This window comes from Sprattus sprattus (genome assembly GCF_963457725.1).
Source record: "Sprattus sprattus genome assembly, chromosome: 5".
NCBI classification, from domain to species: Eukaryota; Metazoa; Chordata; class Actinopteri; order Clupeiformes; family Clupeidae; genus Sprattus; species Sprattus sprattus.
This window is the reverse complement of record NC_137924.1, coordinates 21206197-21221983: the sequence shown is the minus strand read 5'-3', so window position 1 is coordinate 21221983 and position 15787 is coordinate 21206197. Positions and strand designations below refer to the sequence as shown.

At 42.9% G+C, this 15787-nt stretch overlaps 1 protein-coding gene across 3 annotated transcripts; it reads left to right on the top strand.

The window, feature by feature from the left end:
• Window positions 1-1035: 1035 nt before the first annotated feature.
• Window positions 1036-15436, top strand: arl5a (ADP-ribosylation factor-like 5A). Of its 3 annotated transcripts, XR_013968649.1 has the most exons (7): window positions 1036-1432; window positions 10732-10792; window positions 11065-11212; window positions 12061-12144; window positions 12707-12858; window positions 14769-14898; window positions 15152-15436. XR_013968649.1 is itself a non-coding variant. In XM_080838582.1 (6 exons), the coding sequence occupies exons 1-6, from the start codon at window positions 1387-1389 to the stop codon at window positions 14815-14817; spliced, it is 540 nt and encodes a 179-aa protein (XP_080694708.1). In that variant the 5' UTR covers window positions 1036-1386; the 3' UTR covers window positions 14818-15436. The 3 variants fall into 3 exon arrangements, 2 of the variants coding, with proteins under 2 accessions (XP_080694708.1, XP_080694709.1); XM_080838582.1 differs by having other exon boundaries at window positions 14769-15436; XM_080838583.1 differs by lacking the exon at window positions 1036-1432 and adding an exon at window positions 10496-10517 and having other exon boundaries at window positions 14769-15436.
• The last annotated feature ends 351 nt before the right edge of the window (window positions 15437-15787 follow it).

Sequence of the window (15787 nt, the reverse complement as noted above, 5' to 3'; positions counted from 1 at the left end):
TTCCTGCAATAGCTTGGAACTCAAAACAATCCTTGTGACTATGTTGAAATGAATAAATGACAAGGCTATGATAAATATTGAGGTAGTTCAGATTTTTCTAGTGACCTGAAATTTTGTTTCCCCTTCCAAAATCATCATGAAGAAAACAAACATAGCCTAGTAGGCTAGGCCTATGCCTACACACGCAGTTTACAACTGTTGACAAACATTGTGCCGATTTGCTAGACTTGTAGATCGACTGTTATGCCAACCAAGGCCAGCTACATGCTCCAAGGTGAGTAGGTAAGTAAAAAATGGGGTTACGCAGCCTACAGTTAAGGCTATTGAAAATAACCTAAAATGTATAAAATTAGCTGATTACACTGATCATTTTACTGTTCTTAAATGCAATGATGGATGTTCATCATGGACATGACCCAAAATAGCATATTATTAAATAATACCTAGTCATGGATTAGTTAATTAGACTTTTGTTATCATCTAAAAAAGTTTAACAAGGTAGACAGGACACTGAAAGAAACAGGCAATTCATCCTGAAGAGAGAGAGAGACAGGAGGAGAGGAGTGGTAGGGAACAGGGAAAGGGCCTTCTAAAACAGGTTCTGATAGAAGCTCTTATCGCTATTTCCTTTAGGCCTATGATATCTTGTGTTTTACTTCTTTGCTGTCTACCTCTTAAATTCTCTCTCTCTCTCACACACACACACTCTAATGTTTGCACAGTTTATTATGTAAATGTACCTGTTATTCAAACGTACTTGTCAAGTGCCTAAATGGTGGTTGTATCTATCTGTAACTGTCCCACAATGTGCTTTAATATGTGTTCGTATACAAAACAGTGAAAAATTAGCAGGCTTATTTCAGTGCATCTGCAACATTGCATCTATTTAACGTATTTTTGACATAAATGCCAAAAGTATGATTTTCACTGCTGCTTGTGAGCGTCAAATCACAGTCGTACGTCACACGTTTTCATTTTGAGGCCCCATGTGTCACACTGTGCTGCGGCATAGCCAGCCACAGCTGTGCACTCCTCGACAGCTCTCAGTCAGCAGCGACTGGTCCCGCAAACCGAACGCAAGGCCTTTTCATCTCTCGCCAGATATCGGCTAGTATTTATATGTGTATAATGCTGGGTAGTTAGAATATTGCCGTATACCTACGCGTAAGAAGATGTCTCCAAAAATGTCCATATATCGTTAACTATTCTCAAAATCAATGACACATCGTGGGAAATATCTTGCTTTAATGGAAACTGAAGTATTCAATGCTCGCTATTCCAGCAGTTCTTGGTAGCTTGCTTGCTAGCTTGGGCTAACCAACAAGCCAGCGGATTGTTTTCAAAAGTCTCGAATTTGTCGCTGCCTCCGAAGGCCATTGGTCTGCAATGGGAATTCTTTTTACGAAGTTATGGAGGCTTTTTAATCACCAAGGTAAGCCTGTCATTAACTGTAAGTTGTTCTGAAGTGTTTGACATTTTCATACAGTTAGCTAGCTGGCTGGCTATTTGGAAAACTGTATTATGGTAATGTTAGATAGCTAACAGATGAACAATTAGCTTAGAGCTGAGAACTTTCGTGTTTGTTATTGAATGATGCAGTCATAAATGCTAACCATAGTCTTTTGGTGTGCAATATTAATCTCGTGCTTATTAATACTCCAGACAAAGCAGGTGATATTCCAAAGCTAACGTGGTGTTTTCCTGAAATTCTCGCGACATAATGCTAACCTCCATGTAAAACAGCGTTCTAGTAACGTTCACGCCAGCACAGCAGTTGTGACCAGATGTAAAACAATAAGTATCGTTGTAGTGTGTGTTTAGCAAGCCAGACAGCGTAGCTATCACATTTCATTTCTTGTCGATTTCAAGTTAAATGACTGAAGGGACATTCTTACTAGATGCCTTGGCTGGCTACATGATTAAGTTAAACGTTTTATTTCATTTGAGCTGCCTTGCTAGCTAGCAGATAGCTTTCCAGCTAACTTTAGCTTTTAACGTTATTGGAGGTGGCTAATGTTATTTGCAAACTGACAGCTACGTTAACCGCAGAGAATAAACCCATGCAACTGTTACATACTTGTGTACCAACTAACAAACCCTGTCAAACATGTATATCTACATATTGTTTTATGACCATCGCCATAATATCGATAACATAAGTAGGATATAAAAAGGATGGGGTGGTTGCTGCTTGGCTAGTTATGAATTCCGCCAGCATTGTAAAAATAGTCATGTAATAGTTGGCCAAGGAATCTAAATTAGATTCTTTCATACACAGGATGTTATTTCCAGATGGTCGTGGTGGCATTGGAGAATCATAAAATCAGGCAATCGGTCACTAAAGCAAAAAATATAATGTCGTTGCCTTGAGCTAAACATTCTTTAGCTAATGATCACAGTAATGTCCCATTTACCAGCACCTGCTTTGATCGTAGGTAACATTACAGTAAACCAAATGTTTAGTGTTTTTTCTTTTACCACACGGGTCGTAGTTTACGTCTTTCTGAGGTGGCTAGGTATCAAGTTTACATTCTTGGATTGGATACATGAGGGATGTTACACAATCATTGCAAAGCATAGCGATCTGTGGAAATGGAGAACTGATCCAACATCCATTGGAAAGAAGAGCATAATCGAAGTTGCCAATTGTTTTCACATTCTTGGAAATATATAGTTTATAAAGTAGAATAGCAGGTTATCAATGCTCTGCTCAAATTTGAGTAGCATTATTTAGACCTAATCTTTTACCTCTCGACCTCTCCTTGTGGGGTGTTCTTATATTTAACAACAAGGCAAATGTGAATAAGGATGACACAGGTTATGCCCCATATACAAGGTTACTTCTATACACTTACGCAGGCATCTGTATACGTTCTGTCCGTTACTTGTGGACCAGACTGTTCGTGTGACAGATCCTCTATCAATTATGAATGCCATGGCTCCTGTGAAATACACAGCAGGGCCAGCTATCCACAGACTCTAAAATGCTTGTTTGCTGTAGACCTGTGACTTTTGCCTGTACTATATGTAGGGAGGCAGATGGCCTAGAAACTTGCTCTAGTATTTCCTCCGTAAGTGAGAGCAAGCAAGTTTGAGCAAATAGTGACTTTGTGTTAACACACAGTGGCTAAAAACCAGGAGCCAGTCAGAATGTAATCGAAGCTGTCTGTGTAGATCGCTGCTGACTTGAGAAGGGTAGAGAGATTGCTATTTTAGTAATTGGAGGATGTATGTCTCTCCTGTCAAACTTCACTGGACTTCCTTAGGGAACTAAGTGTTAGGCCTAATACAACATAAAATAATAAAAAATAAATCAGTACCCCTTCAGTATTGCAATGCAAATTGTACTGTCAGTGTGTAACATCAGTAAGTCCACCTCAGGCCGTGGCTGGCATGTCCCATCTTGTAGCTAGTAGTTTAACTTGGAGGTCAGCCACCAATTGTACGTTTTTTTTTTTTTTAAAGTCTTGTAACGTAGCATACAGCAAACATCCTGTACCCAAAGGAAACTCTTTGTGTTAAGATGTCCGGTGATCGTTTTTTTACCCACATACCTATGGCCCTAGTCAATCTTTTACAATAATTTGTTCACGGCTAATAAACTCAGTCCTTTGAAACCATATAAATATAATAGAATAGCCTAAGCTTACTTGTACTGTTAAAACATGTTTGAATTGGGGGAGTTAAAGGTGGTGTGTATGGTAGTAACCCAAAAAGTAATGGATGTTAAGGTTAGGGATTTTTTTATTAAATTTGCTGAATTGGGTTAGAGGGAAACTCACAAGCTGACTTTTTCTTGAATACTGTGGAGAAGTGGTATGCCTGGATGCATGGAATACACATTTTTATTCTTCTAATTTTTCAATCTTCTTGGACGTCATTGTTTGAGGGAGTGTTGCATAGTTTGTTGAAACTGCATGTGGTGTACGTCAGAAAACATGCCAGTTAGTCCAGCATTTATCTAGCATTGGGTTTGTATGGTTTGTCTTTGGAGCTTAAGAGGATCAGATAGCCTATGCTTTTGTCAATGTTCAGTTTCACAGTTCTGTTTGCACCAGCTGGTTATGAACTTGTGCTTATTAAGTCACTTTTTAATAACACTGTTAAAATCTTAAAAGTAGATCCTGACTTTACCCAGCTGTTGATTATTGAAAAAACAGGCCTGATTTGGATCATTATCCATTTATATTTTGATGTGGATTGGAGACAACAACTGCAAAACTAACAACCTTTTGCTGCAAATTAGGGATGCACCGATACCACTTTTTTACAAACCGATACGAGTACGAGTATTTTTATTTCTGTACTTGCCGATACCGAGTACCGATACCGATACTTCCAAGATTTGATTTCCATGAAAGATTTTATTTTATCCTCTGCAGGTTATGTCAAGCCTATAGTACAACATTAACAGAAGGCTATCCCAAGCCAAAAATAAAGAGCTTTCTGGTTTAAACCAAAAAAAAAAAAAAAGAGTCAATATCATCACATTAGACAAAATTTGCATATAGACAGATGGCAATTTAATTTGCTGCATAGTTAACAACACAGTCTGCTTAACAAAAAGTGAACAGAACTGTCCTGGATGATAAGAACATGAGCACAGTTCAGTTACAAAAGGATCAACAACTCTCTTCCTCCCCTTCTCTCTCTCTCTGTCTGTGTGCGTGCGCGTTTTTGTCTTTTGAAAGACGTCAGTAAAGATTGGTTGCTTGGTCTCTTAAGCCACTGGCATGAGTGAACTTTGTGTGCTTAGCACTATGGTGCGTCTTCAGATGTTTAATCAAATTGCTTGTGTCAAACGAAGTACTTTCCTTTCCCCCCTTCGACACTGTAACAGTGCAGATCTTACACTGTGCCTTACTCCTTTCATCATTTATCTTAAAATGAGTCAAAATCGCCGTTAAGGCAGCACAACGGTATAGCGATTTCTTACTAGAGTTTAATGTTGACAATGAACTGGGCTACGTTCTTGCAGCCAAATTGACACTTGCCTGAAGTTTGACTGTGTTAGGGAAGTTGTTTGCAACCTAGCCAACATAGCTATCACAATAACATTGCAAAGAAGTTAATGCAAAAGCACTTAATATTAGCATCAGGCGGAAAAACGGAAAAAAAAACGTAATACTAGCATCAATGTCCAAGAGTGTTAAAACAACCTCGCTAACATCGCTAACGGGATGTCTTGCTAGCGGCTACTTGCTAGCGGGTGTTTATGACAAACTAACAAGATTCCTGAACCACCAGACAAGACAGACGTCCTCTTTTACCCTCACATGTCCTCCTTTCGAGACCTAAATGCGTCCGGGTAAAAGAGGAGAAAACAAATACATTCCCGTCCCCGTCAATCAACCGTAGCAAATGGCAATAATATGTTATAGGCGCAGCGTCGCTAAAGACAGTAGGCTAGCCCCTACACTTTGCCTATGTAACAGCAGTTCTAAGTTAACTGCAAAACATAAAATAGCCGAAGATAGCACTTACCTTTACTGGAGGTCGTACGTGTTAAGTTTAAAATCTCTAGCGAAACCGCTAGCTTACGCAAGCCACCTCCACACATCGTATCCAAGCTGTTATTTAATTCATTTAAACTGCAAGTTCAACCTCAACTTATCTGTCTGCAATACCGCTCTCGGCCTCTATGCAACTCGCCGCTCTCACACCTGGCAGGCATAGACAGTAGAGGGAAGAAAACACACGCGTTAAGACGCAACACTGGGTATCGGTTTTTGGTATCGGTAATTTAAAACGAGTACGAGTATTTTAACGAAGTATCGACCCGATACCCGATACTGGTATCGGTATCGGTGCATCCCTACTGCAAATTAGTCATTGTCATCATCCAAGTTGTACAAAGGTTCTTAAAGTTTGTATTTTCCCTTCATCTGTTGCATGTCACACTTGTACAAGTAAGCAACTTTCTGTTCTCATTCCAAAGCTCCTCATTGTCATTGTGGTTGCCCAGATGGTTGGTTTAAGGAAATGGTTGTCTTAACTATGCAAGCAGGATATGATTGAAAAAGATTACAGCCTATCAGCACCATCATACTTCTGCCAACAAACATGTTGTCTAGTTTTCTTGCACAAAAGTGATGCTGGGGATAGAACACTGCGGAGCAAGCCTGAGGTTTTCTCTCAGCTGTTGTTTTTGTGGGCTGTTCAGTTCACAGTTGAGCGAAGGGAATGCCACTTAAATCTGGAAAGTCATGGTTTTGTTTCAGGCAGGCCTCACTTGACCTCACCACTGAATAAATATATTTTCATGGAATGACTCCCATCTGCAAAAAGTTATCTTTGCTTTTGGCTGCGATTTAAAAAAAAAAAAAAAAAAAAGTTTGATTCAGGCCATTTCAAATATTCAGGTCATGAGATTATTGGTAGGATACATGTCTCTTGCGTATAGCCATTTTGTGCATGAATGGTTTCTTTCCCAAAAGCTGGGCATTTATTGCTCTTTAGTGTGTAGGCTTGGCGTTCCGTTGTGTCTGGCATTTAGGAATCTTTTTTTGACCGCGCACAGACATGGATGTCCCATGTTTCAATTAGTCTGTGAAACTTCCAAATTTCATGTCGGGCAGACCTCCCGCACAAGAACCTCTGTCTCCTCGGGTGCAGACCTCCCGCACAAGAACCTCTATCTCCTCGGGTGCAGACCTCCCGCACAAGAACCTCTATCTCCTCGGGTGCAGACCTCCCGCACAAGAACCTCTGTCTCCTCGGGTGTAAACTGCTCCGTTCGCAGCTGGGATTTGTTTGCTCTGTTGAAGAACAATTACTGAGCTCTGTTTGAACGTTAATAAGGTATGGTCAAATCATTGTGATTGGCTGATAAAGAATTACTTCATTGCCACATCCACTTATTAGTCAACCCATTTATGCTTGATTGCCCTGCTTTGTGTCAGTGAAAGTGAGCAAATATGGTATCCCTGCGCAAAGCCTGTATGCGGTGCTCGGTGCCCTTTGAAATTAGGGCCCACAGGGTCAATAGTAATAGCCTAATTTATCCTTTTTAAAAGTTTGACGTAGGTTTCTGTCTGGCCATGCCCTGTTTTCCAGCCTGTGTATTCAAGAGCTTTCATCGTGGCAAACCTAAAAGTAGGCTGTCATTCCAGTGTTCTTTATGGGAATGCTGAATCCACCTAGCCAGGCTCCGTCTCCTGTTGCTCACTGTGGTTATAGTCCAGAACCTCCATTCACAAGAGGGATCGCAGGGCCTCCAATCAGCAACCAGTAGGCGGTGGCTACGATTGACAACATTGAAATGTAGTGTTTGTTTCAAAATGTAGCCTAGTTCCAGCAATGGCGTCAGCACTAGAGGTAGACAAAGTGATACCAACAGAATTATCAACGCTGGCAAACATTGAAGAATTGAAGTCGGAGCAAAGCAGAATGTGTACATTTATTCGTCACAGGGAAAGACATTTTTTATTTACTGCCAACAGGGTTTGGGAAAAGGCTAATATATCAGTTTGCACTGTTGATGGCAAGGTAGGACAGTAATCCTATAATGGTCAGTGCTGATTGGTTAAAGGCAGGTCCAATGGTTTTAAAGGTAACCCGAAGTCTACACCCGTTAGGATGCAATGACTGGAAACAATCCCCAGTGGAGCGTGGCCAGGCCCTATCTATTCACAAAGTGAATTTGGGTTTGGTTATACCAGGCTAGAATCCACCACGCCTGGAGATGTTATTGTATAGCCCAGAGAGACAAGATCAAAGATCAGTTTGTGTGCTCCCAGTGTGCGGGGTGTGAGTTGAAACACTTTCAGATGTCTTGTCTGCACTCGTCTGGCCTGTGAGCTATTAGCTTTTAGTATAACGTAGGTTAAATGCCACACAGGCTGTAGGGAGGCGGCGATAAAGTTTGAGTTTTACTTCATGCTCCAGCACTGTGCTTTTTCTCCATGTGGAAAAGCCCTCGCCTCCACCTCCCAGAATGCCTGCAGAAGGTTTCCAAGATACTAGACGAGCAGGTAGTGAGTCTGAGCCTATGTCTGTATACAATGAGAATACATTTAGTGAAGATTACCGAAGAGTCATTTCAGTCCTATGACGAGACATTTACCTAATTTAATTCAAATACATGATGTAGGAAAAAAGCAATTGGACAGGTGCACCGAAATGTGTCTTCAGGGAAGTTGCAAAGTAATGCATTGTCACGTTCTTCCTTCCCCCACAGCTGATGAGCACCATAAAATGCCTGTGAAGCAGAGATTGTCAAATATTTCATGCAGCTTGCATCTGAACTGATTTGCACCACATTGCCACTGTTGACAGGAAACTAGCCAGACTTAAGAATGTTTTTTTTTGTCAGACTATACCTATGGTTTCCTTTAAAAGGGTGTTGGCTTGCCAATAGCTTAGTGCTGTGTCTCCCAATCGACCAGAAGGAACATGGCTTCATGGTAGGCTGTAAAATTTTAGTTTTGGCTCTGCTCTGACAGTTAAAGGATATGTAGGCCTTCTGCTTATGGTACACACATTTCATAGTGGTAATCACCGTGTTTTAGATGAGTATCAACAGTCCATCATTTAGCTTACAGTAAAAATGTAATATATAGGCTGTAACCTCATAGTTTAGAGGTTACGGTGGTAGGCCTAGTTCTTTATATTAATTTAAGTTCTTTAACTGCCATGTTTGCCAGCCTGTGTCTTTTTCCCTGAAGTCTTCCTTGTAAGTGTTCCATATAGGCTAAATAGTCTAAGACCAAAGTCCATAACATGTTGGTTCACTGTGAATTTAGCCTAAACTTTCGACAGCCTAGGCCTATACAATCATAAAATGAGGAATGTCTACATATTTGGGACTTGCCTTAAGAGAGGCTTGCCTGGTAGTAAATTGCTAGGCAAAATTGTCTGATTCTGCACACTGAACCAGAAATGCCACATAGCCTCCTAGCAGCGAACAATAGTCTGTTCCTTTTTTAGGTTTGTTTGACATTTCTGACAGATGACATCACACTTTGACCTCCTCCATAGTCTTTCTTGTTTTTGAATGAATGAATGAAAACAGGACTTGGAATGGGTGTATGATGTATGAATGTAGAACTAGAAGAAAGACCGGAAATGCAAACAAATGAGCTCACCAGACAAGGCAAAGTTTGCCCTGCCAGTTTTATAGCTAAGACTTTGACATCTTAAAAACTGAGGGGGGAGCGGAGCTGTTGTTGCGCTTTATGTTTAACAGATGATGTTATACTTTTTAGTATGTAGGTTTGCAACACCTGCACCTTTCAGTATCCACCAGTTATGAAGGGACTTGTCAGTTAATGCATCCAAATGCTTATGCAAGGGAGAAACTTTGAATTGGGTATGGTTATGTGTGCATATAGATTATTTGGACATCCTGTTTTCATTCAGATGACTCAATGATTGTGAAGAAAATTGAATCCATGGGGTGTTTGCATCTGGACTGAAGATAAAATGAATGAGTTGGCTAGCAAATTTTACTTCAGTAATCTGTCTCAGAAACACTGGAAGCCAAACTAATAACAATATGAGACACTCTTGAAACCAGCTCAGTATATTACATCATTTCAGAAACACACACCACCAGTTAAAATAGTTTAGGCTGAAGAGACTGAAATAGACAAAGTGCTGCAAAGTCTGCTAAGTGAAAACAATGATGCAAGTCACATGTTGGCATGACATTATTAAGCAATATTACTCAAGTTTGAGTGGGCACAAGGCCTCCAATCACAGCCATTAAGGATATCCTTTACTAATAACTCCAGGAACATTTTCCGTTTATTTTGAGTTTGAAATACTATCGAAAATAGTTCTAACCAGAGAGTTCAGCTTCAAGCGTTGCCAAACAATAAGTAGGCCTACTGTCACTCTACGGCCAAGTAGTGTCAGAAAGGCCATTTGTGCAAATCCATTTGTTCTCACACCTGCACCATTTCATCGCTCAAGAACTGTCAAATGTAACATTGTAATATTGCTGCTTGCCATTTTGCTCATTCACTTTGAATAAATGGAATGTTGACGCCATACGTCAACGGTTAAAGTATATCAAAGGCGGAGTGATTACTAGCGCTGCCGAGTCTCAGTGAGGTTATTCCAGGATATCCTCACTCATGGAATTACTCTGGTCTATTCAAAAGTGAATACATTGACTGGATCTAAGTGTTGCATAAACCTCCATAAAATTTCATTTTGCTGAAAAGAGTGTGATTGACTTACTCGTAAGAGATTAGCCCAGGTTCATGTGGGTAACCACAGTCTGTTAACGAACAGAGACTGAGAGTGCGGAGTCCAGCCTACGGTGTCTTGTGTACTTGTGTGGGTCTCTGACTGATTAATGCCCATTACAGTGGCCCAGCTGTGGGAGGTGGGGGTCCCTTTTGAAGATGATTCATCATCAAAGCTGTGAAGGGCCAACAATGTCCACAGTGTTTCAAGAAGAACAGAGAGGCCTTTACTGGCTTGACAGTGTTTTACAATGTTGTCTGTATCTGCCTAAAAATCAAGATGAAACTAAATGGAGCTGCAGTTTATTGGTTCTTCCTTTTATGGTAAAACATAAAGTGGTGTCATTAACTTCAAAGCTTTCTTAAATTATATGATCTATACCTATATCATTCCTGTCCACAACTTTCCTTATTCTAGACTTGCGTTACTGTTGATGGAGTAGCGTGAATGCCACATTGTTTTTATAGGCATGGTATGTGGTACAGGTCTGTTATGAAAGCGCTCTTCATGTTCTGAGTACTCCATTATGTGTTTCAGAGCACAAGGTCATTATTGTGGGCCTGGACAATGCGGGGAAGACGACCATTCTTTATCAGTTGTAAGTACTGACCCGACTTTTAGCCTTTTTGACTGCCTTTGGCAATAAAGGAAGTGGTAGTGCAAAGGCTGGTGAGCTAAAGGAAATCCTTCAACTGTTACTTTTGGATGATCTTGCTAAAGGGTTTGCATACAAAGTATGAGACGCATGACCCTTTTTAGTTTCTTATACGTAGTGAAGGAACCGTAGTGAAAAGAAATATTCATATTGGACAAGCAATTGTGCATCACTGGAGGATTGATAAATGTGTTAATTTTCTCTCTTTCCCTCAGCTCAATGAACGAGGTAGTGCACACGTCGCCAACAATAGGCAGCAATGTGGAAGAGATCGTGGTCAACAACACCCACTTCCTCATGTGGGACATCGGGGGTCAGGAGTCCCTGCGCTCGTCCTGGAACACCTACTACACAAACACAGAGGTGAGAATCTCACTAGTGCTCTCATGTATACAGAACCTGAGGTGAGACATCTCACTAGTGCGCTCATGTATACAGAACCTGAGGTGAGACATCTCACTAGTGCTCTCGTGTATACAGAACCTGAGGTGAGACATCTCACTAGTGCGCTCATGTATACAGAACCTGAGGTGAGACACCTCACTAGTGCTCTCATGTATACAGAACCTGAGGTGAGACATCTCACTAGTGCGCTCATGTATACAGAACCTGAGGTGAGACATCTCACTAGTGCTCTCGTGTATACAGAACCTGAGGTGAGACATCTCACTAGTGCTCTCATGTATACAGAACCTGAGGTGAGACATCTCACTAGTGCTCTCGTGTATACACACAAACACTGGGGTGAGACACCTAACTAGTGCTCTTGTGTATACAGAACCTGTGACAAGCACATATAAAAGTAGGGCTGCCACGGTATAGACATATCCACCTTGCGGTTTGCTCTGCTGTAATACCTCTACCGAACTTCTACCTGTACCTCACGTGTAAGTAGCTTTGGCTTAAAGAATGTAGCTAATGTAAAGGTTTTGATGTTTGCCTGAGGTGAGACATCTCACTAAACTGTCATGTTGGGTATGTAACATAAATGTTGTGCTGTTGCCATGGCTACAGCTAACCTTCAACATTGTTCCTCAGAATCTGAGAGGATTCCCTTAGTTACACACCCTGCTGCTCAGCCATTGGAAGATACCATGGCGACGAGTGATCATGCTTTGCAGACGTTCTAGCTTTTTTTGCTTGGTGTACTGAAGCACATACCTTTGTTGTGTCCCCCTCACTCAACGTGTTGTTCTGTTATCTTGTCATAGTTTGTGATCGTGGTGGTTGACAGCACAGACAGAGAGCGGATCTCTGTGACCAGAGAAGAGCTGTACAGAATGCTCGCACATGAAGTAAGTGCAGCCGCTAAAGCGCCATGCAGTAAGCCCACTGTGTGACTTCATTTTGTCTCGTTTTTTTTAAAAACATTTGGTAATGCCAGAATTTGAATCACAGATATGAATTATTTTTACTAAGCTGCAGAAACAAGAGAGATGTGTCTTTGAAGTGCCATTCTTAAATGTAGTCATAGCAAAATAGAATCTGTGTCCAAAGACCCAGTCTGTTGGAGGATCTGGCTGTTTTTTCAGTTCCCTTTCAGACTTTCTGTTTGAGTTCAACATCAGGCCAGTGTGTTGTTGTCTTTTAGAGCCTTGTTATTAGAGGTTTCACTAAAGAGGTGCCATATAACAGATACTCCAATTACAAACTTGAACCAAAGCCCAGTCTTACTGTGAGATATGTTGTGACACAAACCATGACTTGAGAAGCTGTAGCATCTCCCCTTAGGGAGAGCAGCAGACTACTTGATCATTTGAGTTAGCTGCTATTTGTCTGATGTTACTGTTGTGTCTACTTTAAATTATGTCTCTAGTTGGCTGCTTAAACAGACACTTTCTACACCCTTTTACCCAGGACCTGAAGAAGGCCGGCTTGTTGATCTTCGCCAATAAACAGGACGTGAAGGGTTGCATGACGGTGGCGGAGATCTCCCAGAGCCTGCAGCTCACCTCGGTGAAGGACCACCAGTGGCACATCCAGGCCTGCTGTGCCCTCACTGGAGAGGGGTAAGACACAGAGTGCTCCAGGGTAGAGGGACAGACACAGAGCTGTGCTCCACGGTAGAGGGATAGACACAGAGTGCTCCAGGGTAGAGGGACAGACACAGAGCTGTGCTCCACGGTAGAGGGACAGATACAGAGCTGTGCTTCACGGTAGAGGGACAGGCACAGAGCTGTGCTCCACAGTAGAGGGACAGGCACAGAGCTGTGCTCCACGGTAGAGGGACAGACACAGAGTGCTCCACAGTAGAGGGACAGACACAGGGCTGTGCTCCAGGGTAGAGGGACAGACACAGAGTGCTCCACAGTAGAGGGACAAGACACAGCGCTGTGCTCCACGGTAGAGGGATAGACACAGAGTGCTCCAGGGTAGAGGGACAGACACAGAGTGCTCCACAGTAGAGGGACAAGACACAGCGCTGTGCTCCACGGTAGAGGGACAGACACAGAGCTGTGCTCCACGGTAGAGGGACAGGCACAGCGCTGTGCTCCACAGTAGAGGGATAGACACAGAGTGCTCCACAGTAGAGGGACAAGACACAGCGCTGTGCTCCACGGTAGAGGGACAGACACAGAGTGCTCCAGGGTAGAGGGACAGACACAGAGTGCTCCACAGTAGAGGGACAAGACACAGCGCTGTGCTCCACGGTAGAGGGACAGACACAGAGCTGTGCTCCACAGTAGAGGGTCAAGACACAGCGCTGTGCTCCAGGGTAGAGGGACAGACACAGAGCTGTGCTCCACAGTAGAGGGACAGGCACAGAGCTGTGCTCCACAGTAGAGGGACAGGCACAGAGTGCTCCACAGTAGAGGGACAAGACACAGCGCTGTGCTCCACGGTAGAGGGACAAGACACAGCGCTGTGCTCCACGGTAGAGGGATAGACACAGAGTGCTCCAGGGTAGAGGGACAGACACAGAGTGCTCCACAGTAGAGGGACAGACACAGAGTGCTCCAGGGTAGAGGGACAGACACGGAGTGCTCCACAGTAGAGGGACAGACACAGAGTGCTCCAGGGTAGAGGGACAGACACAGAGCTGTGCTCCACGGTAGAGGGATAGACACAGAGTGCTCCAGGGTAGAGGGACAGACACAGAGTGCTCCACAGTAGAGGGACAGACACAGAGTGCTCCAGGGTAGAGGGACAGACACGGAGTGCTCCACAGTAGAGGGACAGACACAGAGTGCTCCAGGGTAGAGGGACAGACACAGAGCTGTGCTCCACGGTAGAGGGATAGACACAGAGTGCTCCAGGGTAGAGGGACAGGCACAGAGCTGTGCTCCACGGTAGAGGGACAGGCACAGCGCTGTGCTCCACAGTAGAGGGACAGGCACAGCGCTGTGCTCCACAGTAGAGGGACAGGCACAGCGCTGTGCTCCACAGTAGAGGGACAGGCACAGAGCTGTGCTCCACAGTAGAGGGACAGGCACAGAGCTGTGCTCCACAGTAGAGGGACAGGCACAGAGCTGTGCTCCACGGTAGAGGGACAGGCACAGAGCTGCTTGTTATTGAAAGAATCACTGAAATGTCTATCCTGTTTATTTAAAATGGACTACATTCAGTGACCTGATTGAGTGAATCTTATTGTTTTCTTTCCTGGTGGACTAACTTTAGGGAATGAATGGGAGGTTGTAGTGGAAAAAAACTCAATGGGCCCTAATTTCATTGATGGGCAACGAGCTAAGTCCAAAAGAACTAAAGCTATTGTGTGACACGTGGGAGCATTGTGCTGAACCAAGTTCTGAAATTAGCTTCAGTTCATGCGCAGCAGACTTTGCTCACTGCTTTGTATGTTGCCAGTTGTCTGTCAATAGAATTAGGACACAGCGTATTCACTGTATTGTATACACATATGATGTGCCATTTTTTGTAAAGGAGATGGGAACTTATTGTCTTTTGTCCTATTGTCCTCCAGGTTATGTCAGGGCCTGGAGTGGATGATGTCCCGGCTGCGAGTGAGATGACCTCTGACCCCTAGCTTGCAGTGGGTTCACTCTGATTTACAGGCGTGACGCGGGCCGGCTGCTGCTCAGCTCACTGTGAAGGTGACCCGGTGACGTCACCAGGACTCATGGTTTTATTTATTTACAGATCACTGCTAAGAACTGCAAACAACCACACCGCCACACAACACAAAAACAAAACCCAAATCCTTGGACTTTCAGGATCAATGAATTCACACCAACCCAATCCCAGTGTTTTATTTCATGATTTTTGTTGGGGGGTTTGATTTTGGTCTTGATTATGTTTTTTTTTTTTTTTTTTTCCATTCCCTGCACGGTTTACCCTGTCATAAAGATAGGAGAGTGGAAAATGAGAATGGATCCATCAGTAAATGCGGGGGAGAGCTGTGAAGAACACTCCAAGTTGAGTGACCATGCCCGTCTGGAGTGGCTTTGCGGTGCTGCCAGCCTGCTGGAGATTGTGTTGCCCTGTGTGTACAGTCCAGTATTTGCATTAACCTTGTGCCTGCCTCAGAGCCCATTGGCATAAAGGGCTGAAGAGACAAGCTCAGAGCCAAGAGGGAAATCTCCTTCTCTGCTCATGTAAAATACAGTGAAATAAAGTGTTTTTATCTGTCAATGCTGCTGTTGTTGTTGCAGTTTATTATGTATTTGATCTTTTACAATGTTTTTCAGTGTACGGAACATTTTGTTTCCTAGAAAAGTGTAATTAAGAGTGAAATTCTCAGACTACCAACTGTTGTTGGTTCCCAGGCTAGTCGAAAACAGGTAGATCCAGTGGGTTGGAAGAAATCCAAAAAACAGTTAGAAGTTTTTTCAAAACCATTATTTGTGGGCTTTTATTAGTCACTACACATACATAACCTGAAATGAGTGTTGTTGATCAAACGGTGAAGTGTGAATCACACTCAGTCCTCTAGAGGGCAGCGTTTTTCACTTAGTCATTGACAACACTTCTAAGTCCTGAATA

What these genes read in the sequence shown, in the direction of transcription:
- arl5a (XM_080838582.1), top strand. Translation starts at nt 1,387, where the DNA reads ATGGGAATTCTTTTTACGAAGTTATGGAGGCTTTTTAATCACCAAG. An exon ending in GAGGCTTTTTAATCACCAAG is followed by an intron (nt 1,433 to 10,731) that starts GTAAGCCTGTCA and finishes TATGTGTTTCAG; the next exon opens with AGCACAAGGTCATTATTGTG. An exon ending in ACAGAATGCTCGCACATGAA is followed by an intron (nt 12,145 to 12,706) that starts GTAAGTGCAGCC and finishes CCTTTTACCCAG; the next exon opens with GACCTGAAGAAGGCCGGCTT.